Source organism: Trichophyton verrucosum, assembly GCF_000151505.1.
Source record: "Trichophyton verrucosum HKI 0517 chromosome Unknown contig00261_1.f1.exp, whole genome shotgun sequence".
In the NCBI taxonomy this organism is placed as follows: Eukaryota; Fungi; Ascomycota; class Eurotiomycetes; order Onygenales; family Arthrodermataceae; genus Trichophyton; species Trichophyton verrucosum.
The window spans coordinates 22,673-50,292 of record NW_003315479.1 but is presented as its reverse complement, the minus strand read 5'-3'; the positions used below and the strand labels follow the sequence as shown (position 1 = coordinate 50,292).

General features: G+C 48.9%; 10 protein-coding genes across 10 annotated transcripts; 6 read left to right on the top strand and 4 right to left on the bottom strand.

Annotated features, from left to right (window-relative positions):
• Window positions 1-436: 436 nt before the first annotated feature.
• On the bottom strand, window positions 437-3,118 carry TRV_03048 (uncharacterized protein; the record flags this gene model as incomplete). Its single annotated transcript, XM_003022778.1, has 7 exons — window positions 437-577; window positions 734-1,135; window positions 1,167-1,634; window positions 1,691-1,835; window positions 1,913-2,594; window positions 2,749-2,861; window positions 2,928-3,118. The coding sequence occupies 7 exons, from the start codon at window positions 3,116-3,118 to the stop codon at window positions 437-439; spliced, it is 2,142 nt and encodes a 713-aa protein (XP_003022824.1).
• A 1,062-nt stretch (window positions 3,119-4,180) lies between these two features.
• Window positions 4,181-5,421, top strand: TRV_03047 (uncharacterized protein; the record flags this gene model as incomplete). Its single annotated transcript, XM_003022777.1, has 5 exons — window positions 4,181-4,214; window positions 4,264-4,591; window positions 4,655-5,016; window positions 5,117-5,170; window positions 5,303-5,421. 5 exons carry the CDS (start codon window positions 4,181-4,183, stop codon window positions 5,419-5,421), a joined length of 897 nt encoding a protein of 298 aa, XP_003022823.1.
• Window positions 5,422-6,141: 720 nt separating this feature from the next.
• On the top strand, window positions 6,142-7,876 carry TRV_03046 (uncharacterized protein; the record flags this gene model as incomplete). The annotated part of the gene is made up of 2 exons (XM_003022776.1): window positions 6,142-6,264; window positions 6,329-7,876. The coding sequence occupies 2 exons, from the start codon at window positions 6,142-6,144 to the stop codon at window positions 7,874-7,876; spliced, it is 1,671 nt and encodes a 556-aa protein (XP_003022822.1).
• A 240-nt stretch (window positions 7,877-8,116) lies between these two features.
• TRV_03045 (DNA polymerase epsilon subunit B, putative) lies at window positions 8,117-10,523 on the bottom strand (the record flags this gene model as incomplete). The annotated part of the gene is made up of 2 exons (XM_003022775.1): window positions 8,117-10,383; window positions 10,424-10,523. 2 exons carry the CDS (start codon window positions 10,521-10,523, stop codon window positions 8,117-8,119), a joined length of 2,367 nt encoding a protein of 788 aa, XP_003022821.1.
• Window positions 10,524-10,745: 222 nt separating this feature from the next.
• Window positions 10,746-12,260, top strand: TRV_03044 (uncharacterized protein; the record flags this gene model as incomplete). The annotated part of the gene is made up of 2 exons (XM_003022774.1): window positions 10,746-11,876; window positions 11,976-12,260. The coding sequence occupies 2 exons, from the start codon at window positions 10,746-10,748 to the stop codon at window positions 12,258-12,260; spliced, it is 1,416 nt and encodes a 471-aa protein (XP_003022820.1).
• A 118-nt stretch (window positions 12,261-12,378) lies between these two features.
• On the bottom strand, window positions 12,379-13,071 carry TRV_03043 (uncharacterized protein; the record flags this gene model as incomplete). The annotated part of the gene is made up of 2 exons (XM_003022773.1): window positions 12,379-12,823; window positions 12,974-13,071. 2 exons carry the CDS (start codon window positions 13,069-13,071, stop codon window positions 12,379-12,381), a joined length of 543 nt encoding a protein of 180 aa, XP_003022819.1.
• Window positions 13,072-13,542: 471 nt separating this feature from the next.
• Window positions 13,543-15,317, top strand: TRV_03042 (uncharacterized protein; the record flags this gene model as incomplete). The annotated part of the gene is made up of 4 exons (XM_003022772.1): window positions 13,543-13,919; window positions 13,987-14,365; window positions 14,434-14,873; window positions 14,942-15,317. 4 exons carry the CDS (start codon window positions 13,543-13,545, stop codon window positions 15,315-15,317), a joined length of 1,572 nt encoding a protein of 523 aa, XP_003022818.1.
• A 432-nt stretch (window positions 15,318-15,749) lies between these two features.
• Window positions 15,750-19,086, bottom strand: TRV_03041 (RNA polymerase II holoenzyme/mediator complex component Rgr1, putative; the record flags this gene model as incomplete). The annotated part of the gene is made up of 2 exons (XM_003022771.1): window positions 15,750-18,404; window positions 18,463-19,086. The coding sequence occupies 2 exons, from the start codon at window positions 19,084-19,086 to the stop codon at window positions 15,750-15,752; spliced, it is 3,279 nt and encodes a 1,092-aa protein (XP_003022817.1).
• A 1,588-nt stretch (window positions 19,087-20,674) lies between these two features.
• Window positions 20,675-22,698, top strand: TRV_03040 (uncharacterized protein; the record flags this gene model as incomplete). Its single annotated transcript, XM_003022770.1, has 3 exons — window positions 20,675-20,846; window positions 20,903-21,182; window positions 21,375-22,698. The coding sequence occupies 3 exons, from the start codon at window positions 20,675-20,677 to the stop codon at window positions 22,696-22,698; spliced, it is 1,776 nt and encodes a 591-aa protein (XP_003022816.1).
• A 439-nt stretch (window positions 22,699-23,137) lies between these two features.
• TRV_03039 (nuclear pore complex subunit Nup133, putative) lies at window positions 23,138-27,199 on the top strand (the record flags this gene model as incomplete). Its single annotated transcript, XM_003022769.1, has 4 exons — window positions 23,138-23,446; window positions 23,515-23,581; window positions 23,641-26,895; window positions 26,964-27,199. The coding sequence occupies 4 exons, from the start codon at window positions 23,138-23,140 to the stop codon at window positions 27,197-27,199; spliced, it is 3,867 nt and encodes a 1,288-aa protein (XP_003022815.1).
• Between the last annotated feature and the right edge of the window lie 421 nt (window positions 27,200-27,620).

Genomic DNA, 27,620 nt, shown 5'->3' with positions numbered 1-27,620 from the left:
GGTGATGGGGTGGCTAAAGGTGATGGGGTGGCTCCTTTGCCAACGAAAGCTAAAGTAGGATCGGTTGATGTGATTCTAAGTGACATGTGTGTTCCCTTGACATTAACTGGAAAACTAAAAGAACACTCCTGGTTGACGCAGCAATAGGTTAATGAATACAAGTGGCACCAAGTCCCGCGATCATTTAGGGAGCATGGTACGTGTAGAGCTTCCTGAAGTAAGTATAATCTCCAGCGCTAATAAATGACGTGAATAGGAATTATGCAACGCGGCGCTCGATTTTGCTTCCAACGTTTTGAAAGAAGGTGGCCACTTCGTGTGCAAATATTATCAGGGGTCTGGGGAAAAGGACTTTGAAAACGAGTTGAAACGGTTATTCCACAGGGTATATCGTGAGAAGCCTGAATCTTCTCGCAGTGTAAGTCTTCTATATCAACTAGTATTTCTCTAACTCCCAGGACTTGCTAATGAATATGCCCAGGAATCCAAAGAAGCTTACTTCATCGGTATACGAAGAAGAAGCGAAAAGACCCAACAAAATTAGAGTATCTGGGCTCGTTTCAAGCTCAACACTGAACTTGGCAGTTGGCCCTCAAATTTCGACCAATTCATCGTCATCAGCATCGTCCGAGTCGGAAAATCCGATCCCTTCGGCAACTGCATCCGCCAAACGCTGGACCTACGTTTATCAGCTTTGGTCAAAATCTTGGGGTAAACGGCGTCTTTAACCTACCTCTTTGAGCCCGCTTACTTCCTCGATATATGATTTCTCATTCATAGCTCTCTTCACAAAATCCCAGCCATCTTGCAAGTACAGGTCTATAATCCGACCGGAGCAGGCACTGCAACATGAATAATCTTTGCCAGTGACAATAACATTATTAAATCTGGAAAGATACCCTCTGATTTGATGAGGTACTATGCCGAGCGGATGGGGGCTTTCAATGTTGTCTTCGTCCGGTGCGGTGGTTGCTGGAGCATCAGCGCCTTGCGGGTGCTGGACAATAGAGACGAAGAGCTCTACCAAAAGAGCGGATGCAATTGCAGCAATACCCGGTCGTGTGACAGTGCACTGCTGATCCAAAGTCTGAGCTTTGGTAGACTTAATTAAGCTAGCCTTAGCGTTGATTCTCAACTGGGCAACCAATGGATGTAACAAAACTCACATTCCCTGGTGCAACAACATCGTTGCAAAAATAGCATCCAAGTCCATCCTTTGACCCTGCTGTCGTTAAAGAGCCATGACGCATTACTACGAACGTGTCAAACCCTAGAGCGGCGTTCAAAACTATTTTTCCATTTGCTTTGCCAAGCAATGTTGGAAGCCATCGGGATTCCCGGGTATCCATCAACAGAAATATGGCATCATGCTCCTCGACAAGTTTCTTAAGCAGCTCAAAGTCTGCTTTTGCCTTATCTTCATCTACCACCGGGTGTCCTGCCATCGGTACCGAGAGAACATGTCCAGTTGAGTCAACACCTGGGTATATCTCCTTGAGGGCCTCGGCAGCACGAAGAGCCTTCTTTGCACCTCCCCCAAGACAGTCCTTAAAATTGAACAGAGGCTGCCTGACTGGATTCGAAAATGAAACAGAACCATTATCGACAAATGTCACTTTGTTCACACCCCAGCCCTGGAACATGGAATTAGCTATTATCGCGTTCATCTTTGAATGGCACCCACACTTACAAGCAAGTTTCTCGCAACATAGCTTCCAAGTGTCCCCGCACCTAGCAATAGGCATTTTGTTTTCTTGATATCTTCTAGGTTAAGATTAGGGCTGATCCTCCATTTCATTAACTTGAGGTTCAAGTCTACGGATTGGTCGGCCAGTCTATATTATAAGCAGAAGTGAGCTATGTTCAAATGAGTGGCACTCCAATAAAAAAAAAAAAAAAAAAAACGAAAAACCTTTGAGGATCCATGTATTCTTTGAGGTCAACTGTTCGACCGGCAAGCTTTCCTGCAGGATTTCGTTCCCACCCTGTGATCTTCGGCAATGCTGGTTGAGCGTCACCCCCTTCGGTGGTAGTGCTCGTTTGAGAGTTGTCGGTTTCCAGTGTCATTATCAAAGTCCTTCCCTGGTCTCGTCTTGAATGCAAGTCGCGATACCGCATGATTTGGACTTTGTTAAGCTTCCACCTTTTCTGTACAAGAACCAGAAGGTTCCTTAACACCCAGCTTGGCGCATCATCGTAGTTGGAAGGGTCAGCAAAACAGACATAGCGATCTCCCTCCTTGGAGTTATCGAAAAACCCCTCCTCATACCCAGAAAGCGGTGAAATCTGCCACTCATATGGACCCTTTAGTGGCTTCTGGTCTGCGGCCGCCCACACCTTTTTGGCAAGGAAAAAGCCATGCTGACGAGCATCAACGCCATACCGCCAAGTCTGTACAGCCTCCACCAAATTCACAGTCTCAGGCTCAGTCAACTGCTGTGATGCGTGACTGGCAGGCTTCTTCTGACCAGTGGAGTCTGTCTCGTCCTTGTTGATGGGGCTTGCTGTTGGCGCCCACGGCGGACTGGAGTGTATGGCTGGAAACGCAAACCAGTAAGAAAATTTGTACTTCTTGAGGTCTGCAAATGAAAGAACTGTGAAAGAGGCAAGTAGTGAGGGACACGAATCTATGGTCCCATCATTAATAGCATCCCATATCTTTTCATCCGAGTTTGGTCATTAGCAAATCCAACAACAACCTGGAAAGTAACAAGGGCGATACATAATAACAAGACAAAAAATAAACACCTACAGTCTTTCCTGCTAGCTGTAATATCGCCGGCTTATCTGCATTCCGGTATTCCTCTATCGTGTTCACATTCTTGATCATACCCTCCGCCCGATAATAACCTGCTGGGACACTGGTGATGATGTCATCTGTGAGCAGCGAAGTAGACACTAACAAAGTGATCGAACAAGGCACTTACTCGTCTTTAAGCAAAGCATTTCCTAGTATCTGCATGCGACAGGACTCTTCTGGGCGATCAGACGGCTTTATTTCATACAGGCCCAAAACCTTGCGCGCAGAGTCATCGAGCTTGTCATGGTCGACCTTGAGCGAGGCCAGGGACGAGTAGAATGGCAACTCTATATCAGAGATAAACGGTGTGTACTGCATTCTAGCTGGAGGTTGAGGCCGCAGCAAGACTGGTTTAGTAGTGGTATCAGCAAGCCGTTTGATTCATGTAAGAATAGCAACAACAGCAACAGCCTACAACAGAGAGGAAGATGTATTTGGATATTTATACCCTCCTGCTTTTGCGCCAGGCGGGAGGGAGGCTGCCGCTGAGCCAGATTAGATAAGCTCGCCGGTGGGGAGACAGGGATAACACCTGACTTAGTCAGCAGACCCGTCGTCTCGCTGCTTTATGGGCTGGCCCTGGCCGCTTTAACTAAGCTCTCGTGACCGTTTTTCGTTCCGTGGGCCGTTTTTTTGTTGCTGGATGTGAGATGTTGACATCAACATCAACTGACGGTGTTGTTAATATTCCTGCAGGAGGAGATGTATGCGGGAGTCAGGGGGGGGGTTATTATATTATTTAGATGGAGATGGGAGGAGAACGTGGGACACTGCTGCACGGGTTTCAGCCAACGCCATAGACGGCGTCTCAGACAATAATTCACAAGCAGAATGAAAGGACGGTTGACTAGTTAGTTAGTTAGCCATGCAGCAAGTGAGGCTGGCGGTGCCTCGTAGCAGTCTGCAAATTCGTAGTTACTGTCGATGAACTCTAACATTGGCTATATTCACCCAGCTAACATCTGTTTGGGGGAAAAACATGTATGGAGATCAGTCGTGCCAACACCTGTTTCTACAGTATGTGCGTTGGCATGTTTATTAAACTAGCCAGTTAATTAGGCAGTAACCCATGTGTATATATGTTCAAGGAGGATATTTAAAGAAGATATTCGGGATCTTTCCTCCATAACTCATTCTCTATTCTATTTCATCTGGCAGTTCCATTGCTTTTGACCCGGGAATAATTTTTGGGACGAAACCTGCATGATTATGTGTTATTTTTCACCTATAGAGGGGAAGTTTTAACCATTAACTAGTTAGAGCGCGCTCAGTTAACCGCACACAAGAGGAATCACAATATCAGCCGTATCCTGGAAGCCCGTGTGTATTCTCTGCGCATAATAGGCCGCTAGACCGGAACAACGAGAGTGTCCGGAAGACATGTTGGTTGGCATCTGTGGAGGTAAAGATACTGGTACATAGAAAGCCCTCGGGAAACCGTGCTGATGTTGTGGTAACTACAGGTATATGTGCCGGGAAGAAGTCCGTAGCCGATTTTCTGGTAAAGAACCATGGCTTCCAGCAGATCAGCGTCGCTCCAGGAAACCATCAGACTGTAGTCGAGGAGCACTTTGAACAGCTCTCTCTCACCAGCTCGCCAAACCCGTCAGCCCAGTCCTTCGAGACCATTGACGAGCTAATCGACTTCGTGACTCCAAGATGGCGTGAGCTCTGGGTCACCACAGATATACCGGATGATGCAGCGTTAGAGCGCCTGCTTTTGCGGCCTTTCTTCTTGCTGATTAGCGTTGATGCTCCTATTACTTTACGCTGGCGCCGGTTTACTGATAGGTCTGCCCGACCTCTCATCTTCCCCTGCCACGAGACAAGAGAAGACTGACCGCAATTGAATAGGTGTTGGAGAAAACAGCTAGAACCTCCAGACCTTGAAAAGTTCGTGCTGATAAGCGACCATAGTCAGTATGACCCCAAAATCGGGGTCTCGTACCTTCTGGACCGAGCCCATGTGCGGCTATTCAATACGTCTTCTTCATTGAACGAGCTGCATGCCGCGTTGAGCTCCCTGGATTTACTTAATATGCAAAGATTACGGCCTGCATGGGACCAGTACTTTATGCAGTTGGCGTCATTGGCAGCACAGCGAAGCAATTGCATGAAACGGCGGGTCGGCTGTGTTATCGTCAAAGACAACAGAGTCATGTCTACAGGTTACAATGGGACTCCGCGGAACATGAAGAACTGCAACGAAGGCGGATGTACGTCCCTTTACTACCTCCTTCCTGGGTAGTCTGTTGAACTATACACTGATGGTATTCACAGGCCCTCGTTGCAACTTAGGACAGGCCGGTGGTACAGTTCTCTCAACCTGTCTCTGCATGCATGCTGAAGAGAATGCTTTACTTGAGGCCGGTAGGCAAAGGATTGGAGAAGGCTCAATCCTTTATTGTGACACGTCGGTCTTCACCAGTTACTACCCAGCCAATTATACTCATTCGCTAACGTCCAGCAGCTGCCCGTGTCTGACATGCAGTGTCAAAATAGCCCAACTTGGCATCTCAGAAGTCGTATACTCCCAAGGATATCACATGGACAACGATGTGAGTATCCGTCTTCCGCTCAACTTGCACTTCTCAGCCGTTTTGGTATGTCGAGATGGCTAACTTTGGTATAGTCGGCAGCGGTGTTGAAAGAGGCAGGAGTAAATCTTCGCCAGTTCTCGCCTGTGAGTTGTCTTCGTTCCTTTATTTATAAGGTCTTATTGCTGACATCTTGATAGCCATGCAACCGGCTCATCGACCTCAAAGGTTTGGATATAAAGATCCCCAAGTCTGGACACTAGTCTTTACCACTGCAAGGGAGAAAAATAAAAGAAAGCTTGACCAAGTTTTCAGGCATGGGTTCATGGCCGCGGGTGCTTTGATAGGCCACTAAGTGGTTGTCTCCTTCGTATCCGACACCCCCACCAGAGTTTTTCGACCAGACGGATATCAGCCACGAAAGCTAGCTAGAGTTTTGTCTCTTTTCTTATATCTTGACTTTGTTTCTTTTATCCTTGAAGCGAGCATTCCAGGGGGATAGATTAAATTATATACGATCCATGATAATGCAAGCAAGAATGAATGCACCCTTATCTACGCCCGGAGCGGGGTTAGAACCTAAAGCGTAAGCCTTATTTAGACGTTTAAAATAGCCTACTTAGTAGTTGGTGAGTTAAATATTAGTGAGGGCCTCGCTAGTTAGTTAACTAACGAATAATTATAGGAAAAAAAGTCAGCTCTGAGTCACCAGATAGAGGGAATACAAGCTCTTGAAAGGAAGTCTTTACTTCATCTTTGTATCCAATACATTCGTTCCATGCGTCGTGGTAACTGACCGTCGAGATGCCTACCGTCCACCTCTTAGACTATGTTGCCGGGAACATTCGGTCACTCGTTAATGCATTGAACAAGCTTGATTGCCAGGTAGAATGGATAAAGACGCCAGAGGATGTCAAGGAGGCAGACGTACGTGTAATGTGCTACTTCACTTCTGCTCTTAATTTACTGATATTTTGTGGTGGATGTATAGGTCCTGATTTTACCCGGAGTTGGCCATTTTGGCCATTGTATGAGCCAGCTTGCAAGCGGTGGGTTCCTCGAACCTATCAAGGAGCATATAAACTCTGGAAAGCCATTTATGGGCATATGTGTTGGCCTTCAGGCTTTGTTTCAAACATCGGAAGAAGCTCCTGATGTCAAGGGACTAGGATTGATTCCCGTCTCGCTGAAGAAATTTGATTCCTCTAACAAGAGCGTGCCACACATTGGTTGGAATTCAGCCATCTTCGCCGAGAACAAAAGTTATTATGGCCTAAACCCTCGCAGCAAATATTACTATGTTCACTCTTACGCCGCCCCTGTTGATACCACTGCCCTTCAAGCTCAGGGATGGAAGATTGCCACGGGAAAATACCAGGACGAGACTTTTATTGGAGCTCTGGGGAAAGGCAATGTTTTCGCAACACAATTCCACCCAGAGAAGAGTGGACAGGCTGGACTAAGAGTCTTGGATGCGTTTCTAAAAGGTAAAGAGATAGAGGAGCTGCCTGCATCTGAGCTTTCTTCTGCTCGGGATGGACTCACAAGGAGGATTATTGCCTGCCTTGATGTCCGGACCAACGATGATGGTGATCTGGTGGTTACAAAGGGCGACCAGTACGATGTTCGAGAAAAGTCTGGAGCTGAGGGGAAAGGTCAAGTGAGAAACCTGGGAAAGCCCGTTGACATGGCGAAGAAATACTATCAGGAGGGCGCCGATGAAGTGACATTCCTCAACATCACATCATACAGGAACTGTCCCTTGGCAGACGTACCGATGCTGGAAGTTCTACGTCAAACATCAGAGACCGTCTTTGTGCCTCTTACCATTGGTGGTGGGATTAAGGATACCACGGATACTGATGGAACTGTGGTTTCTGCTCTGGACATTGCAAAAATGTACTTCAAATCTGGAGCCGACAAAGTTAGCATTGGATCGGATGCAGTGATTGCTGCAGAAGAATACTATGCCTCTGGGAAGAAGCTGAGTGGGAAGACTGCTATTGAAACAATCTCCAACGCCTATGGTAAACAAGCTGTTGTTATTAGCATTGACCCTCGGCGTATCTATGTGTCCTCCCCGGAAGATACGACCCATCATACTTTCGAGACGAAGTCCCCCAATGGACAAGGGCAAAAATATTGCTGGTTCCGATGTACGATTAAGGGGGGCCGAGAAGGAAGAGATTTTGATGTTAAACAGCTTATTGAAGCGGTCGAGGCAATGGGGGCTGGAGAGATACTGTTGAACTGCATTGATAAGGATGGAACTAACAGTGGATTCGACCTCGAGCTGATTAACGATGTGAAATCTTTTACCACAATTCCTGTGATTGCTTCTAGCGGAGCCGGAAACCCTGGACATTTTGCAGAGGTCTTTGAAAAGACTGCCACAGACGCTGCCTTGGGAGCTGGGATGGTAAGAAAATTCAATATATATGAATTTCCTCCTTTTGGTATGGATTTCAAGCTAACTTTTTATTTATCAGTTCCACCGAGGTACCTATGCCGTCTCGGACGTGAAGAACCATCTTCGTGACGGTGGATTTTTGATCCGGGAGGTAGAGTGAAGAAGTAGTTAAAAGGAATTCGTTGTAAATAGTACGATGACAATCCGAGATATGCATTGTTCCGTATGTAAGAGTCATTATACCTTCGGGTCCACTGTAGGGCTTCCAAACCATAATCAAAACATCAAATCTATTCAAATCATGCTAATTCATATGGTATTGCGTGTCAATCGTTAATGTGGAATTATATGTAATATGTTTGTCCAATACTAGAGGAGTTCTTCCTTTATACATCCTTTTTTCGTGGCCATGTTATATTCTATCCATCTTGCGATGTCATTGCTACCCTCAACAACGAAACGACCGGGATTCATTGCATGACATCCCTCATAAGTGACCGTGAATGGGTCTGCCTCTGGATCTGCTATCACGAGAGAGGTGGGGAGGGGATACAAGTGTAGAGCGGATGCATAGTCCCATAAAATTGGCCGTACAGCGGGGGCAAACGGGCTGAGATACCCTTGATCAAGTATCGATTTGACTAACCGTCGAGCAGCAACTAAACTCGGGTCTACCCCGCCTTGATGGCCTTTGTTTGATCCTGAAGTGTTACTGTCTTCAGGGTCAGTAACGGTGGTAGCCTGACTAAGAAATCCAGCATCATCCTGATCAGGGGATGGTTTCTTTGCCTTATCATCCTTTAAAATAACCGCATTTCGCCGTAACCTGCCAGAAATGTCGTCTCTGAAAATAACCATCTCGGAAACACTTGGTTCGTCAACGGTTAGCCGTGTAGGATTGGAAGTCCAGACCGCTGATTCATCTATTTGACGGGAAGGGGTGGGATGATCCTGGCTAGAAGCTGCCTGGAAAACTCGGCGGACCCGAGATCTAAAAAGCTCTGGTACCAGAGGTCTGGGTATACACGCAGTAGCTCCAGGAGAGAATGAAGAAGCCCACGGGTCATTTTCTCCAGGAACGAAGACAAAAGTAGATTTTCGAAGAAGATTGGGGAATTGGGTTAGCACCGAGGCGAGGCTGTCGAAGAATTCTTTATATTCGATGCTTCCGCAATTCCCAGCTCCGATAGCAGCGTCGTGGACAAAATTGCCTATCAGAACAAATGCCGGGGGACCTGTATCGTCAGAGGCTAGATCATATTGGCTGAGAACTATTGAAAGGGCTTGAAGCGTCTTTGGATTGTCCAAATTCACTTCTCCCATGATAACAACTCGCTGTGCGTCTGAGGACAGCCGGGATATAGAGCTCGGATGCCTGAATTCAGGCTGATTAGTGTCTCCGCCAGCACTCATTGGGTCAGCTGAAGGGTCTGTTGTTGGTGCAATATTCCAGCCACGGCTCTGGCTATCAATACCCAGTGAAACCTCCCTTCTCTCGCATGGCGGTCCTCCAACTGATATGGCAATGAACTTGCCGCCAATTGCCCCTGCACCGCGGGCTACGGTATCTTCGACTTCGTCCTCATAGATGCCATCAACGAGAAGGATCATCCCGGGGACAAACCAGGCTCCATTTGCTGGAATCCCCTTGGCGTGATCCAGATCTATAGCCACCGTCCCTGACGGATCAGAAAGATTATAACCTCCACTTGGGGAAATAGTGAGTAAACCGAGAAGCAAGTGGGTTGTGCTCCCTCTACCCTGTAAGCTTGTGATTGATGTGATTTTATATGGCTGATTCGACGTGGCAGCTGTATTTGATTCACCGAAGGATGTGGGTAATGTTGAAGTTTGGAAAGTTTCGTTCCTTAGTAGCCGCTCATGAATCCGATAATAACGATCCCTGAATAGACTGACTCTATTATTGGCAGGGGGAAGTAGGGACGCAGGTTCATGTGGCGATTCAAAGTGCTTCTTGTTCATGTTATATGTCAAGCGTTGTTGTTCAAATGCACTGATAACCCTGACCCGTTTCCTTGCGCGGTCATTCGCGGCATCTTCCAGAGATTCAGCGGACTCTGCACCATCAGGCCCAGCTTCCTGGGGCTCCGAAGTCAAGTTACCGGACTCCTGGACGTGAGAATCAACCGTGCTATGCTCTCTTTTTTTTGGGGGTATAGCGGTCTCCGTAGTCCTTTTTCCAGACTTTCTATCATGCTGGACACGTCCTCCGACCATGTACGTTTCCAGTTCAGATAAAATCGCCGTTAGTGACAGCTTTGTGTCATCTTCCACTATTGATCCACCTCCTGACTGCTTCCATAACTTTGCTACTTCATCTAGGACCAGGTCTGCGAGCCCTTCCTGGCGCCATCTTGAGCCACAGGACTTGCCAATGAAGGTTGAAAGAGCTTGTAGTGTCGTTGACGTGAAGGCTAGATTGTGTTTCTTTGAAAGTGTCCGAAAAGCCAGTGGTCTAATGGTATTTGGAGGGATAACGACGGGAAGTACGGAGGGTTCATGGACAGTCTTGGGGGGGTTTTGTTCGTTGATACCTGAACTTTTACGAGGGTTAACAATACCCACCAGCTTGAGGGAGTGGAAGTAGCGGATTCTTACCGGATCGGTACTGATGCCTGGAGAGTAACCATGAGTAACAGACTGAGTATATCTCACTCTTGTAGATAAATAAGTCCGTCTGCTGCGCCCTTGAAGCGAAGTCGGTTGGCTTGAAAGTGTTCAACCGGCGAGAAAGCTTAACGCGTCGATTTCCCATTTAACTAACTAGTTAACTTAGTCAACGCGTCGTCAAGCTCTTTTAAGTTCGTTAACTATTTTTAGTTTGCAAGCGCGCGTGAGTTTAAAAAGCTTCACCTTCTGCTTTTTCCCTTGCCATCAAAGACAAGAAGACAACGACGCGTGAGAAGAGATAGGACGGGTAGGCTTGCTTGATATTTACAGACTGCAGATATCGGTGGATTCAGTGACAGCTATTACGATGGGTGATGAGATGCAGACCAAGCCTGGGACGGGCAATGAAAGCGCCGCCGCGGCCGGAGCTGATCAAAAGGACCAGCTAGCACAGCTGGTCAAGCTGGCGACAGCAAACGAAGCAGCTAAAGACTATGGCAAAGCCGTGGACCTCTATTCCCAAGCAGCAGAGCTTCAAGCGGAAATAAATGGCGATATGGCACCTGAAAACGCCGATATTCTGTACTCTTACGGGAAATGTCTGTACCATGTTGGCGTGAGCAAGAGTGACGTGCTGGGCGCGAAGATACCCCAGACCGCCACGGAGCCTGCCGGAGGATCAAGCAGCAAGTCTGGAAAGGGACCAGGGTCTGGCGAAGGGGAAGAGGCATCGTCGAGCATTATCAAAGATGCAATTGCCAGGCACGCAGAGAATGGTGAAGGCGCAGGGCCATCAAGCAGCCTAGGCAAAGCTGGGGCGACACCACTCTTCCAGTTTATTGGGGATGAGAACCTAGAAGCGTCTGATGATGATGAGGAGGAGGATGAGGAAGGAGAAGGAGGAGAGGAAGGCAAGGGAGGGGGGGATGAAGAGGAAGATGACGACTTTGCGAATGCATTCGAGATACTTGACCTGAGCCGTGTGCTGTACGAACGACAACGAAGTGAGCTAGAACAGGATAAGGAGAAGAACGAGGAGAAGTTACGACGGGTTAAGGAGCGGTTGGCAGACACGTACGACCTGCAGGCAGAGATATCACTAGAAGGGGAGAGGTTCCCGGATGCAGCCGCAGACCTACAGTCGTCGTTACGGATCAAGGAAGAGCTATATTCAGGAGAGGACCCTATAATTGCCGAGTGCTATTATAAACTGTCACTAGCGCTGGAGTTCTCATCTGTGATGAAGAAAGACGGAGAAGATGGAGAAAAAGGGAAAGGGAAAGCAAGCGAGAACAGCAACGCAGAGCCGGAGTATGACGCAGCAGCCCGAGAGCAGGCAGCCGTATACATGGAGAAGGCAATCAAAAGCTGCAAGGGCCGGATTGCTAAAGAGGAAGCCCGGATTGAGAGCATTGGCAGCAACGACGGGGAGACCGTGGCCAGAATCAAGCGGAATATCGATGATGTCAAGGACATCGTCTCGGACATGGAGCAACGGGTGAGTTATTGTGTTTTTTTTTTTTTAAAAAAACAACAAGGAGATGAATAACAACTGTAACAAAGCAAATGTGAGGGTTATATTGCTAACTGGTACCAGCTTGTCGATCTCCGGCGCCCGCCTGTGGCCATCCCGAACGCGGAACGGACCAAGGAGGAACAGGCCGCCGCTCAGGCCATCAAGCTGGATGAACTTACCAAAGTAGCCAACGACCTGACGGGACTGGTCAAGAAGAAAAAGCAGCCAGTAGCAGCAACGGCCGTGGTGTCGTCGACGTCGTCTGCTGGTGAGCAGCAGCAACCCGAGGCCAAAGGGAAGAGACCACTGGAGTCAGCCGAAGAGGAGGCTTTAAATCCCAAGAAGGTAAAAGGCGAGGAGAGCTGAATATTCCTCAAGAGAGAGAGGGATGAGAGATGCATCAACCTGTATGTTATGAGGGAATAGAAAGGTGATAACAGCACATGAATAATGATGTTTCAAGCAACAACCTGAGAGTAGTAGTTCATGACTTGTGCTTCCGTCTCTGCCGGCGCTTTGCAGCCAGCGAGGGCGTCCAGACACCGGCGAAGAGGTCCTCGCACTCGTCCTCATCCTGGCTATCAAACTCGATTTCTTCTTTCTTCCCGCTGCCATTGTCTACAGCAGCAGCAGCAGCAGCATGAGAGAAGTCTACCGGGCCATCTCTTGAGACGCTGACCCGCTTGCTCTCGACGATGAACTTGCCGACCTTGTATTTCTGGCTCTCCTCCTCGGCTGCGAGGTACTTCCAGCCCAGGACGGTATGGCAGAAGCGGCAGGCGATGTCGCTGACCGTGTGAGAGCCGGTGACGAGCTGCCTGGGCACCGCGCGGTGGGCGACGGTGTTTGCCAGCACGCTGAGGGCCGGATGCGGCGCCTTGGGGTCGGCTACGAGATACGCCCGCCCATGACGGCCGGTGAAGCCCTTGCTGATGACCTGCGAGGCGAGGCAGATGGTGGCCGCGCAGTTGGTGCACCGCAGCGTCGACTCGCGTCTGCCGCCGATGTTGGTTAACCAGTTAGTTAACTAGCCCTGGCTGGCCGGCGGGAGAGCAGATGGGAGGAGGAAGAAGACCTACTCGGCGCCCTGGAGATAGCTGGGGAACCTCGCTGCCATCTCTGCCGGTGTTTCTGTCTGTCTGGAGCTGCTGCTGCTACTCCGTGTCTCGGCCTGCATCTCACGGTCACTGGCTGTGTCTGTCGGTCTGTATCGCTGTCTGGCTGCTCGCTACAGGCCTCTCAGCCCGCAGGCAATAGATTCGCATCTGGCCCGTCCCTGAGCCACTCGCAGCACAGCCTTTCCTGCGTCCGCCGTCCGCCGTCCGCGCTGCTCGTCGGCCAGGAAGAAGGAATAATAAAATAATTTAATTGATTAACAAACACTATGTAGGTAAGCAGCAGCTGCAGCGGCCGTCGAGCGCGCAGCCAACTAAGCGACGCCCGCGAGTAAAGAACAGCCTGTCCTCAAGGCTAAAAGCAGCGAGGCGCCCGCCGGCCCGCAACCGCTATATAAAGTCTCCCCCCAGAACTTCCCTCCCTCCCTCCCTCGACATCGACATCGACATCGACATTGACATCGACATCGATAGAGATTCCTCCTTCTGACCTCTCCCAGCTGAAGCACCGTGCCAATTGATACTCAGACAGCATGCCGGGCGTCCGTAGCCTCCTCCTTGCCCTCGCCGGCGTCTCTCTCGCTCCCGCCGTGCTCGCCGCAGACGCCTCGACAGACTCGTCGGACGTCCACGTCCTGAAGACAGACACCTTCAAGGACTTCATCAAGGAGCATGACCTCGTCCTGGCTGAGTTCTACGCCCCCTGGTGCGGCCACTGCAAGGCCCTCGCTCCCGAATATGAGAAAGCAGCCACCGAGCTCAAGGGCAAGAACATCCAGCTCGCAAAGGTCGACTGCACCGAGGAGGCCGACCTCTGCCAGGAGTACGGCGTCGAGGGATACCCTACACTCAAGGTCTTCCGTGGCCTTGACTCGCACAAGCCTTACAACGGTGCTCGCAAGTCCCCAGCGTGAGTAGTCCCTGCTATAGATCTAGAAGATAGAAGTAGAAAAAGGGGGCGCTGACAAAACCCATAGCATCACCTCATACATGGTCAAGCAGAGCCTGCCATCAGTCTCGGTTGTGACAGCAGAAAACTTCGAGGAGGTCAAGTCCCTGGACAAGGTCGTCGTCGTCGCCTTCATTGGCGAGGACGACAAGGAGACCAACAAGACCTACACTGCCCTCGCTGACTCAATGCGGGACGATGTCCTCTTTGCCGGCACCAGCAGCGCTGAGCTGGCCAAGAAGGAGGGTGTCTCGCTCCCCGCTGTTGTCCTCTACAAGGAATTCGATGACCGCAAGGACGTGTATGATGGCAAGTTCGAGGCCGAGGCCCTCAAGGCTTTCATCAAGTCCTCCAGCACACCCCTCGTTGGCGAGGTTGGCCCAGAGACCTACTCTGGATACATGTCGGTAAGTATCATACGAGCAAGACCTACTCTCTTTGTGGACGATTGCTAACTAACGGGGTAAAAAAATAGGCTGGCATCCCTCTTGCATACATCTTTGCTGACACTGCTGAGGAGCGTGAGCAGTACGCTAGTGACTTCAAGGACCTCGCCAAAAAGCTAAAGGGCAAGATCAACTTCGCTACCATCGACTCCAAGGCCTTTGGTGCTCACGCTGCCAACCTCAACCTTATCCCTGAGAAGTTCCCTGCCTTCGCCATCCAGGACACTGTTTCCAACAAGAAGTACCCCTTCGACCAGGAGAAGAAGCTCACCAAGCAAGACATCACCAAGTTCGTTGAGGGTGTCATCGCCGGTGACATTGCTCCTAGTGTCAAGTCCGAGGCCGTCCCAGAGACGAATGACGGCCCCGTCACCGTCATCGTCGCCCACACCTACGAGGAGATCGTCATGAACAAGGATAAGGATGTCCTCGTCGAGTTCTACGCTCCTTGGTGCGGACACTGCAAGGCGTAAGTTCACCCCCTTTACACACCACACGATCTCATTTAAATCATGCAATTGGCTAACAAACGCTTAGTCTCGCCCCCAAGTACGACCAGCTCGGCAGCTTGTACAAGGACAACAAGGACTTCGCCTCCAAGGTGACCATCGCTAAGGTCGATGCCACCGCCAACGACATCCCAGACGAGATCCAGGGCTTCCCTACCATCAAGCTTTTCCCTGCCGGCGATAAGGATAAGCCAGTCGAGTACACCGGCTCTCGCACCATCGAGGACCTCGCCAACTTCGTCCGTGACAACGGCAAGCACAAGGTCGACGCCTACGATGAGAAGAAGGTCGAGAAGGATGGCAGCGATGTCACTGGAAAGCCAAAGGATGCCGAAGCCCCACCAAAGCCTTCTGATGCTCCCGAGTCCGAGGAGAAGGCTGACAAGGAGCATGAGGAGTTGTAGTTCTTCTTCCTTTACGCCGGCATGCTTTGAATCTCTTTTTTCATGTAAACTTATGAATCTAACGTTTACTCGCCCCCTCGAGTTGGTTCAACTTCCAATTGCAACCAGCTCACAATGGACTTGTTTTTCCGAACTGCCTCTACCCGTCCGTCAATGGGATTGCTTTGCTTGTTTTGTCTTTTTTCTTTTTCTCTCTTGCTTAATGATCATAGGGGACAAAGGGAAAAAGGATGGGAAATAAATAGTCGAGAAAAGGACAGATAGCTTTTCTTACCTTTTGCGTTCGGTTGTCTAGCAATATACCTCTAATGATATACATCTTGATATTGACAACTTGCTCAATTCGCGAATCTACTCGTAGCCCAACTCTACACAAATAGAACCAATCATGTTAAATATATTATTGCTATTTATTATTTTTATACATTCAAATCAGTCAATGGTGATTACACTGCCGTTGTTGGCTTGCTTGCTGGCATCTGATTCGTTATTCGGGGATACTACCCCTGTAGTACTCGTTGCTGTCATGGCAGGCTGGCTAGTGCCGCTACTGTTACTCAACGATGCAGGGACAGAATTGCTCTGGTTCCCATCCAACATCATCGCTCTGCCAGCGCCATTCGCGGCCGTTTGCGTGCGTTGTTGCGCAACATGTGTCTTAATAATGTTGTCGAGTACCATGATCAGGCTGACTGCATTGTCTGCTTCCGCCATGGCTCCGTCTCCGAGCCCGCGCCAGCCATCCCCATTGACCTTGAGTATTTTATTCGTCAGCTCGCTCTCCAGTGCTACCTGGCTCATGCGGACACTGGGAATCGTGCCATTCCGAAGAAGCCAAGAAATGCGCTGTCGGCGTTGTTTCATCGTCAGGTGGAATCGATATTGGAGGAACGGGTATGAGATATGGAACATTTTGGCAGACCGAGCCGCTATTCTGACTACAGCGCGGGATCGGTCTCTTGATTCAGCAAGAATGGTCTCAACGGCTTCCAGGAGAGGTAGAGTGAGGGTAAGCAACTCCAACGTAAAGCCCAGGCCAGCTGAAGGGTCGTTGAGTATGGCTGTTAATGATTCCATGATGCGTCGATGAGGGTTCTTGCCATGGAGGTCTAGCGACATCCGAAGCCGGGCTAAAGGTCTCTTATCGCCCTTAGTCTTGGCTTGCTGGGTGTCTGGTAAAAGTAGAGGCGGAGGTGTGTCGATGTACTGGAAGGATATAGAGGCCCGTAGGCTGCCGTTGGAGGAAGGGTATGTAAAGCTGATTTTCGATGACGACATCGAAGTGACTACGAATTTTTTGCGGTGGATAAACCCCAGAGCAAGAATGGTATTTGTGAGCCGCTGTAACCAGGAGAAGAGCTGTTCGATAATGGGCACACCTGTGCGCGTAAGAAATCGAATTGCAAATTTTCGAGATCGAGGCTTGAAGCTGAGGTTTGAATCGGAAGCTAAGATGGCCATTCCAAGATGAGAGACTGGGACTGCAAAAAATCCTGTAGCCACGACAATTGCCTCACGAGTTCGGTGGTTGATTCCCTTATACGAGAGACGAATGGTGTCCTTAATGATAGTCTTGCCTTTGTTGGATAAGGGAGAGGCCACTCGCAGCTGGTGTGGAAGATCAGAGGCTTTGTAGCATACGCTGGTACTTGGGACTTCGTTGTCAACTCCTAGAACCTGATCCTCTATCTTTGGAAAGTGGCAAAGTTTTAGTTTGTTAAGGCAGTCTGCATTCGAATGTGCTACAACCATGCCCGATATGGAGTTAGCAAGCTTCGCAAAAGAACGATAACGGTGTTTATTGGATGCGTATCCGCACTGTCCTGTAATGGCATGCGCTTGCTGTAACTGTATGAGGCGGCCATCACCGGGACACTGCGGTTGAGATTCAGTTGCTGATGCTTGATCCCGCAGCTGGATCACCCACCAGTCATCCCTTTCTATGCTGCTTGTAAAAGCAACGAGCCAATTTGGATCCCAGTCTCCGTGCTGGAAGAGAGAGATGTTTCTAATCTCATTGACAGGAAGTACTTTGCGCAGTGATTGCATATCAACGTTTGCAGGTGCTATTAGCTTCCAGCCAACCACACGTCCGTGGCTTTCGGCTTCTTCCATAGCTACCAGGCATCTGAGACGGCAGATACGTTCGTATGTCCCTACAGATAATGCTTTGTTGGGATCAGGTTCAACATCATGTCGACTCAATGATAGTGGCACTGTCCGTAGAGCAACTATTCCGCCTACAGGCTCGATAGCTAATCGCATAGTTTTCCTGCGGGTGAGTTGTATATCTAGGTAACAATTCCCGGGCTCCATTGCAGACGTGTTTAACCCTAGGAAAAGTACTCCTTGACCATACAACTTGGATGCAGTAAGCTTGGTATAGACTTCGAAGAATATGTCGTGGATATGCCGTGATATAGTCCTTCGCAGTATAGTTTCAACTGATATAATCTTGTTCTCGAAATGTGTGCTTTCAACGGAAACCTCCTTGTTATCTCGGATCCAGCGAACATATAAACGGGGTATATCTGGCTGGTTCGCCCGGCCTCGGTGTTGTGACTTATTACGCCTAGTTCCGATTTCAATCCAACTTTTTGGCCCAGGCCGATTGGTCCAGTACTGGATAACGAGAGTGCGGTGGAGCAACTCGATCCGTAGATTATTACCCCAATGAGATCGAGCTAATTCAACAGCCTGTCTAAAACATGTCATGATTTTTTGGGTCAAAACAAGGTTGTGAAGGAGGTCGCAGCAGCCAACGATTCCCGATTTCATTAGCGAGGTATTGATAGTACGTTCTAGATTATCACGAACGGGGCCTCTAGAAAGTGCAGATGACGGTGAAAATATAAACCGGAGGTCGACAAAGAAGAACTGAGAGTTACGCGTTTCCTGGGCTATTGACAAGTCTAGCTCGATTTCATTTGGAATTGTGAACGTGACCCTTCCATCATGGATACGGTATGTAGCGTATTCCGGAATGGAGTCATGGGTGATGAGTCGGATGCTTATCAATTTATTGATTTTTCGAAGTGTTCTTAGGGTATCTTTGGGGGAGAGTTTGCCTGGAGGCAAAAAAGGAAGCTAAGATGAAACGGTCAATACGGGGTTCAGCCAACGCGTAATAGAGGGAGAAACCTACTGCGGGAAGGGCCGAGACAGCTCCGGTTGAAAGTGCTTCTGATGCAGTTTCTAAGTCCGGGTTTCCCATCTGCGCCTTAAAGAGGTCTCGCTTTATGTTTCCGGCAAGGAAAATCGCGTGGTTGTATAGATCATAGCGTTGACGAATAAAAAACTGCAGATCAATCAATCTGCCAACATCGACAGCTTGCCGTCCCCATTGTGAGAGAACAAGCAGTTTGATGAATTCAGCTCTCTTCGCCTGGGCAAACTCGAGGATCTGGCTCTTCTTGGCACTTGAAGCATTGGATGAGCTACTGCCACCTTGATGGTTGGGAGGAGCATCTCCAAGCTCGCTAAGAAGGTGAAGTAGATCGTTCCAACACTGAACAACCACCCTGTTGATACCCTTGGCAAGAGGAAAGAACCCTTGAGTGATATGGGTTATTTCCGGAGGAGGCAGCTCCGGAGCCGTAATTATATCGTTTGATTGAGATTTGATGCCATTCGCTTGGCCATTTGCGTGGGAGTTGATATCTGTATTTTGAAAGGCGCCGTTATCTGAAGCCGCGTTATCTCCGTTCACCGTCCCTACGGTGCGCCATACTCCATGAACGCTTGGGTCATCCATGACGATGCCAGGCATTTCCCAGAGCTAACCCCCTCACCTGCTGCCCCAGACCGAGGATATATCGAACTATATCGGGGCGTTTTGATTACAGGCGGGCCATTCGTGATGAAGCTCAAGGGTATCGGAAATCCAGCATAAGTCGGCGCAACAACTGTCATTAAATCGCAAGGTATAGAAAGCACAGCCAGGCCACTAAAAAACGTAACCGAGTCAGTAACGCATTTGAGAGGGCATGCGAAATGAAGCAAACCGGAAGAAGACATGGAGAAAGAGCAAACTCACCTCTCGTCAACCACATCTCAGCCACCACTCTTAGGCGCACTGCAAGCTAAAAAGGTACACAGCCTGAAGCGATGCTGCTTGGCTATCAGCTCGGCGCGCCTCAAGATGCAGGCAGCGCTTTGTAGGCGTGAATGGTGTCTCTATCGCCGGGCAAAGAAACGAAGCAGGAAAAAAAGGCGAAGTGAAAGCGAAAGCGCATCGAAAAGTCACAACACGGAAGACGTCATGTTACATAAGCAGTGGCTGGCCCCAAAGTTTGGTCACGTGCGATGGCGACCTTTTTTTCTTTTCTTCCTTTCTTGTCAACTTCAACTTCTCAGCTTCAGCTTCAGCAACGACGACGACAACAACCACGAGAGCAGCAACGTTGTCTCCTCCTTTTCTTCGTTTTTCTTTAGCAATTACCAGCCCGTTATTTCTTCTCAAGTGCTTAGCGGAGAAGGCATTTTGCGTTGGCTCCCTCAGTCTTGTGTCTTTCTAGAAGGTATCTGACATGTGCCAAGTTATATATATCATCACATCACCACCTATGTCTCTCATTTTCTTCTGAAGTGATGCTAACTGACCGTTTTCTTGTAACAGTGTAATAGCTTTATATCTTAGTTCCCTTGCGCCCTTGATCCGTTTGAGATTTCTTGACACACCTGTGCGGCCACTCTCGCGGCGTGGTGGCGCTTTCTTTCTCCCCTCTTCCTGTTACGGGCTTTTTCGCTGTCATTCTCAGTCCTTCGCTTAGGCGGCCGCTTGGGTGCCCCTTGTTGTTATATGTGATATTTTCATCTTGTAACCCACTTGGGTGTTAGCAGGCCTGAAAGAAATATCAGAGAAAAGAAGAAAAGAAAGAAAGACAACCCAGTTTGATCCTCGAACACAATCTGTTCCCTCGCAAGTCGGCTTTTCCCCTTCGTTTCCTAGAGGGAAGACTTGACATAGGACGGAGGCGTCTGCTTACTTTGGAGTCCTCTATCGCTCTGGTTCTTTACCTCCGCCTAATAGTTCTTTATTAACGATTCAAGCCAAAAACCCCCGTAACCTGGCCATTATTCTCTCTTCCTCTTCATTTCTCGAATGTTTTCCCCATAATCATCTTCCTTTATCACTAATCCTACCCTTCTTCCTTTGTACTTCGTGAGTCACTGACTCTTATCTTGTTGAATTCCCTCTTGCTATCATCTTCATACCCTTTCTCATAACTTTCTCCATCGAGTGCCTGGCTCTTCGTCAAAAGTAGGTGTTTGTGTTACACATCGAGCTTGCTCCCTATCTCAAAATCTAGACGTTGTTCCTTTTTTTTTTTCCCGCAGCCTTTGCTCCAGCCATCATGGCCTCTTCTGTCCATTTCAAGTTCAAGTCTCAGAAAGAACCTTCGAGGGTGACGTTCGATGGAACTGGTATATCAGTCTTTGAGCTGAAGAGGGAAATTATCACCCAAAACCGACTGGGAGATGGCTCTGAGTTTGAGCTTTCGATCTACAATGAAGATACAAATGAAGGCTAGTTTCCTCGTCCTTTGGATACCCTGAGTTTCCTATATACTAACGATCTGTAGAATACGACGATGATACGGCTATTATTCCTCGATCAACCTCAGTCATTGCTCGCCGCTTCCCAGCCACACGTCCTGGTAAAGGCGGCGCGGCGAGATACATGTCAGGCAAGGCACCTGTCACGTCGCGGAACGTGCAGCATGATGGCGAACCATCTACTCGTCAGGATACTGGCGACAGTGGCATTGAAATTAGTAGTCTCCAGTCGGAAGATGAGAAACTTAAAGCATTGTTTCGGCTGCAGGAGACGCAGTGGAAGGAACAGCAGCAAGACATGACAAAGTGAGTCCATAACCTAAACAATGCTTTCACCATGTATCTTCGTTAACCGATAATATTGTAGTATGACTCCCGTTATGGGTCGAGGCCGAGGGAAACCTGTAACGGTTCCTGACCACCCACCTCCGCCAGGTTATCTCTGCTACCGGTGTGGCGAAAAAGGTGAGCTTAACCAGCCGGGTTTTCATGGTTTAGAATAATCCTAACATTAATTATAGGTCATTGGATTCAGGCTTGTCCAACAAATAATGATCCCCGGTTTGATGGCCGATATCGTGTTAAGCGGTCTACAGGCATCCCCCGTTCATTCCAAAAACAAGTGGAGAAACCAGACTCGCCTGCTTTAGATGGCTCGGATGACAATTCGAAACTTACAGGGGTTATGGTGAATGCTGATGGGGATTTTGTTATTGCTCAGCCAGATAAAGCTTCGTGGGAGTTATATCAAGAGAAGGCAACTGCATCCAAAGCAGCAGAGGCCGAAGCAGCTAATGCTGAGCGAAACAAACAATTGCAGAACAGAGGTCTCTTATGCCCCCTTGACAAAAGAATGTTGTTAGCGCCTACAAAGACACCGTGCTGCGAAAAGACATATTGTAGTGATTGTATCACTAATGCCCTAATTGAGAGCGATTTTGTCTGCCCCAACTGTTCTGCTGACGGTGTTTTGCTTGACAATCTATCTGTTGATGAAGAGGCTATTAAAAGGCTGGCCGAATTCGAGACCGAAAAGTCACAGAAGCCGGAGGGAACCGAGATAAACTTGCCTGAGAAGGTAGGCTCGGAGAAGGCCAGTAACAAGGAACAGCCACAGCAAGAAGCGACCGCCTCGAAGAAGAGATCAGCAACTGAAAATGGCGCAACCGAGGATAATGACCAACTTCAGGCACCGGCTATGAAGAAACAAAAATCCCGAGATAGCACCGGTGATACACAAAACAACACTCAGCACATCAATCCGCAAAACAGTATTCCCCAGGTCACTACCCAAAACAATACGCAAAATCGTAACTCTCAAAGCAATACTCACGGCACTACACCTCAGAATAATATTCCGCAACCCGGTCCTATGATGAATCCTTTCCCACAGATGCCACCTCAACCAATGATGGGTGCATACGGGCAGATGAATCCGTTTGCCGGACAGGATATGATGTCAATGGGTGGATATTACAATGGTGGGAATACCTGGAGTCAGGCATCAGATCCCTATATGATGGCTGGAGGTCCCTTCATGGGCGGGCCAACCCCACAGATGGGCCAAATGGGATATGGGATCCCCAATTCCGGAATGAACTTCAATAGTTTCAACCCACAGATGATGATTCAAATGAATCAAATGCAACAACCTTTCCAGCAACAGTACGGAGTGACTCCCTTTTCGAACCAACAACGGAGCCATATCAGCGAACCGCTTGCGAATGAGGAAGACTCCCCTTATTTCAGACAACCTGTGAATCCTCACCGCCACCATGGAAGACAGAAGAGAACCCGTCCTAGTGACTACCGGGAGCTGTAGGCAGACGTGTTTTGTTCTTATGTTTCTCTATGGTGCAGTGTCCTGTGTTGTTGCTGCTTTGGCTTGCCCCCCTTTGCTCCTTAATGCCCAGACCAAAAGAAAAAGAAGAAACCTGTATCATAGCAATAGGGCTTCATGATGTATATACAATGACCAGTAAACCTTTCAAATCAATACCACTATTAATAAAACTTTTCTCGGCTTCGTCAATTGATGAGCTGTCAGTGTTGTAGAAAGCTGAAGTTGAAGTAGAATTCTGGACTAGGCCCGACCTGGCTTAGCGTGCTTGTCGCCGCATCAAGAGATTTATTGAAATCAACCAAAACAAATGAAAAAAAAAGATCTTGGAGATGCAAGCTTGACATCAGATTCCCTAGTTTCTTTTCTCTCCTCCCGTTAGAAGAGGCTCGTTGCCACGGCCACTCTACTTGCTGCCGCAATGTTTTCTTCTCAGGGAGGCGTTGCCGTGACCGCAGCATCTATTCGACCCCGGCGACGACAGAGGCCTAGATCAGAGGACGGCTTCCAACCTCCGCGAGCAAAGAGACAGCGGTCAACAAAACATGCTGACGCTGGCGGAGACACGGAGCTCGACACGGCAGCATACGAACAAGCGCACTGTTTGGCAGTAGAGCCAGACCTTGAAGACGGCCCTTCGTTGGCTGCGGGTGACACATCTATCGACCTCCCTGTGCGCGGTCGTAAGGAGTCGGATCGACCTACCTACGATTCCCATTCAACTCTTATCGTAAGCTTCCCAGCGCGTTATGTTCATTATCGAAGACGCGTAATATGACTAACTAGTAGCTTCTTTAGCTGGATAATGGCTTCTACAGTGCTACTCGAGTCTCCGCCCTGCCAGAGCCTCTTCAGAAGTCTTCAGGTACGCTATCCTTATATTACAGGTCTACCACGTATTAACTGTCGAAATAACAACTCTAGCCCCATTTCGATGCGTTATATCACCAGAACATGCAAACTCACTTATTCTCACCCACAACCAGGCCTATGTTTGGGCTTATTCGTCGGGTTCCTCCTCTATCAGCCCAAGTGACTTCTCTACGTTCAACATACCTGAACCATCTCCAAAACACATCGACCCTTTACCACTTGGCGCGTTTACCTCGAGCTCTTCGACAAGCGATGCAGGCATGTTAGTGGTGATACCAGCTACCGGAAAAATTACATTCTGGCAAACGATTTCGAATAACGTTATCCTTGGGTTGATAAAACAAAAATGTAATACAGTTCATGGCTCAATACCCGGAATGATGTCCGGAGAATTTGCTACGGGCCTACTTAATGCGGAGCCGTCCGGGTTCATCATCACTCTTTCTACTGGTCGCGTTGCTCATCTGACTATTATGGATGCTCATGGCAAAGCAAGCCTGAACATAAGGTTCCTTGACTTGGCTAATCGTGCTACGAGTGGCGGTATATTTGGAGGTTTGAGGAATGTATTTAGCGGTGCCTCTTGGAGAAGGAATATTGCTGCTGCAAAAGGCGGCCGATCCGCACAACGGGGCCAGCGTGAGGTCATTATTGCGACTAGCTCGGGATTGATTGAAGTCTGGGATATACACTGGAACAATGGCAGCGGCTTGAAGGCACGTATGGACGCAACGCTCGAGATCAACAGAGCGCTGAAAGACACGGGCTTAAGCTCTGAACACGGCTCCCTTGCCTCCATACAAGTCTTGGATTTTGCAATCAAGAACAACAGCAAACGTTCAAACGATACGGAACATGACCTCTCACTCTGGGTTTTATTCTCCGTCTCCGGAGAAACCACTTCGTACTTCGTTGTTGATTTGGCCTTTCCAGAAAATGTCCCAGAAGCTGGTCGGGTCTTCAAAATTGATTATGAGGGTCCGCTACAGGACTCTGCGGACTCTACCCCAAAGATATATGTGCCGCGTCCCGGCAAAAGTGCTTTCATCGTCTTCAAAAATGCTACCGTCCTCGTGTCGTTAACACCTGTGGAAAATTCGACAGAGGATGGCACACCCGAATTTCAGGATCTTGTTCGACTTCGGGACCGAGACAATTTCGTGGTTATTGGATCGACTCTAGATGATGGCGGTGACGAACATAGCCGAGACTGCTGTGTGCTGGTCATCCAAAACTACGGACTTGTTCATCTGTCCAGCTTGCGTCTGAAGACTGAAGCGGCACAAGATGTACAATTGACGACCAAACTACGCCTTGAACAGATTGTCTTCTTTGAAAATGCCAAAGACAACCCTATCAATTTCCACCACTACAAGGAGCTGTCTTCGAAACCCCGCCTTGAAGAAGCAATCCTAAATATTACGGACGAAATCCTTCATTCGAGCTCGAGGTATATTTCCTCCATAGCGGCGTCCTTGGAGCATCAAATGACAATGCGGTCCAACGCTCTACAAGCTCTTGCAAAATATATCAAGAACAACCATATTGAACTTAGCTATTCGATTCGGTGGCAGCTCCTCTGGGACGCAGAAAAAATGGCAGCGAGTAAAGCGATCTGGGCACTCTATAACGACCTTAAGAAAAGATACCCCAAGAAAGACTTGTATCTTGGACACTTGATTGAGACCATGGGAGAAAAATTCAAGAGCTCTGCTAAGGAAGAGGATGGACCGGACGATCCCATCAGGCACTGGTTTATCTATGATACCTGGCAGATGGAACATATCATTCCGTGGATAATGAATGGCATTCGAGTCGCCTATAACAAGCCGCAGAGCGTGACGCGGGACTTTATTGACAAGGTGTGGCAGGCGAGCGAGATCTCGCTGGCAGCGTTGGAAACTGCCTTCAGCTTCCGCCGAGAAAATGCACATTTGTACGGGATCGATGATACTTCGTTAGCTCTGAAAACCCCACAGTGTGCTGAGCTTTCCGAGTTCTGGACATCGCTGGATATTAATTATGACGAGACGGAAAACCTGTTGGACACAGAACTTAATACATGTATTCAGTGGATGCGACAGCTGTCACAAAGCGGCAAGACAGACGCCGAGGATAGCCCTGCGAAGGCACTTGAGAAAAACCTTTCACGTCAGTTTGCAGTGTTTTCACAAATCTACAAGGAACGACGACAATTATGCGCTGTAAGTGAAGATCGTCAGATCCAGAATGACGGCAAATTGCTTGAAAAGGCACATCGCGAAAGGAGGAAGCCCCAACTTTACAAGATGGCTGCTATCGGACATTTAGAAGAGGCTGTGACTTTGGCCGAGAATTTTCATGACATGACGGCACTTGTGGAGCTTATGGTCGAGGTTCATGATAAGATTGACCAGAAACATCCCCAGAAAGCAGTGGATCGAGCAACACCCGGTCCGCGTGAAGAAGCTGTGAAGCAATGGCGGTCTAGGATTGACAGCTATTTCACCAGGTACGGCGAACCCTGGGCAGATGCTTTTTTTACCCGACAGATAACGGCTGGACAGCCGGCAATGTTGTTGATTATGCGGGAGTACAAGGACGATGTGACCCGTTTCCTACGCAAGAGGCCTGGTTACGGAAAGCTGTCCTGGATGAACGAAGTGCTGGGTGAGCGCAACTACGACAACGCAGCGAAGATTCTGACGGAGCTCGCGACCCAGCATGAAACCAATCTATGGAGCAAGCGGGTGGAGCTTGCACTGGCAAAGTTGTCCACGCTGGCAGCACGAGAGACTCAGACGGGGATGCAGGTGAACCTGAGCTGCTTTGAGGATGAGACAGAGCTAGCAACGATCCAAGAGTCTGTGTATGACAACCTGCCGCACTTGAACGAAGCCATCGACGAAAGCGCGCGATTGCAGATAGCAAACGACCAATTTGCGAATGTTTTCGTGCAGTCGAAACCTGCTCTGCGCGAGACCCTTCAGCGTGGCCTGGCAAAGCTAGTAACTCGTTGTCCGGTACAAGGAGATGAGCTGGCGGACCTTTTGACTCTGATGGACCCGATCCCAGCGGGTGGTCCGCCGGAGGAGAACGAGGTAGCCGGACATGAGTTCAGCTTTGCCCTGCGTGCGCTGAACCTGAGCGGCTCAGTTAAGGAAGACGGCGCTTATCGCGAAAATCTGGAGAAGATTGTCTGGCGTCGCTGCATGATCCGGGACAACTGGGAGCATATCAGCGCCACGGCTGGCAAGACAGACGATGAGGTCGAGGCCGAGATCCGCTCTACCGCGCTCTTCAAGACGATAATGGACTACACAAACGGTGAGTGTCTCCTTATTTTTTTGCTAAACAAATGCATCATCCAGCTAACATATGATGTTTCGTTTCAGGGCTGGGCTTCGATAGTGAGTCGAACCACCTTCACCGACCCACCGACATCCTTGACAGAGTGGATGTTCCACATAAACTGGTTGCCCGGCTGCTCCCCGAGCAACGCGGCCACCTATCAACAGAACTTGACGATGAGAACAGCCTGCTGAAGCATTACATAGAGAAGGGAAACCTCGAACATTGGTTCTCATGGATCATAGAGCACGGTGTCCCGGAGATAGAACAAACCTCTTAGCCTCCTCCTCCTCCTCCTCTTCTTCTTTCTACCCTCACCCCTTACTTTCCTCTTCTCCTTTCCCTTACCATGTACTTCTACTAGTGTGTCTGTCACCTTGATGTATCTACCTACCTTCATGTCACCATGCAATCCAAACTGTTAATTTAACCCCTTTTTCACGTCCTGTTGCGAGCTTCCATCGGCTTCCCTGTGATTATATAATCCAATATGACGCCACCAAATCTGGGGTAAAAGTGGGTCCGCGTTGTTAGCTAATCCGGCAGGCGGTCACGAGCCTTATTTGGGCGACGCAGCAGAAGAGTATAAAAGGGAGGCAGCAGAGACGCTCGGCAGCAGGAGGAACTTGACATCATCTCCTCTTCTCTCTCTCCTCCCACCAGTGCCTACCAATTCTCTCGCTACGACAGCCTCCGCAACC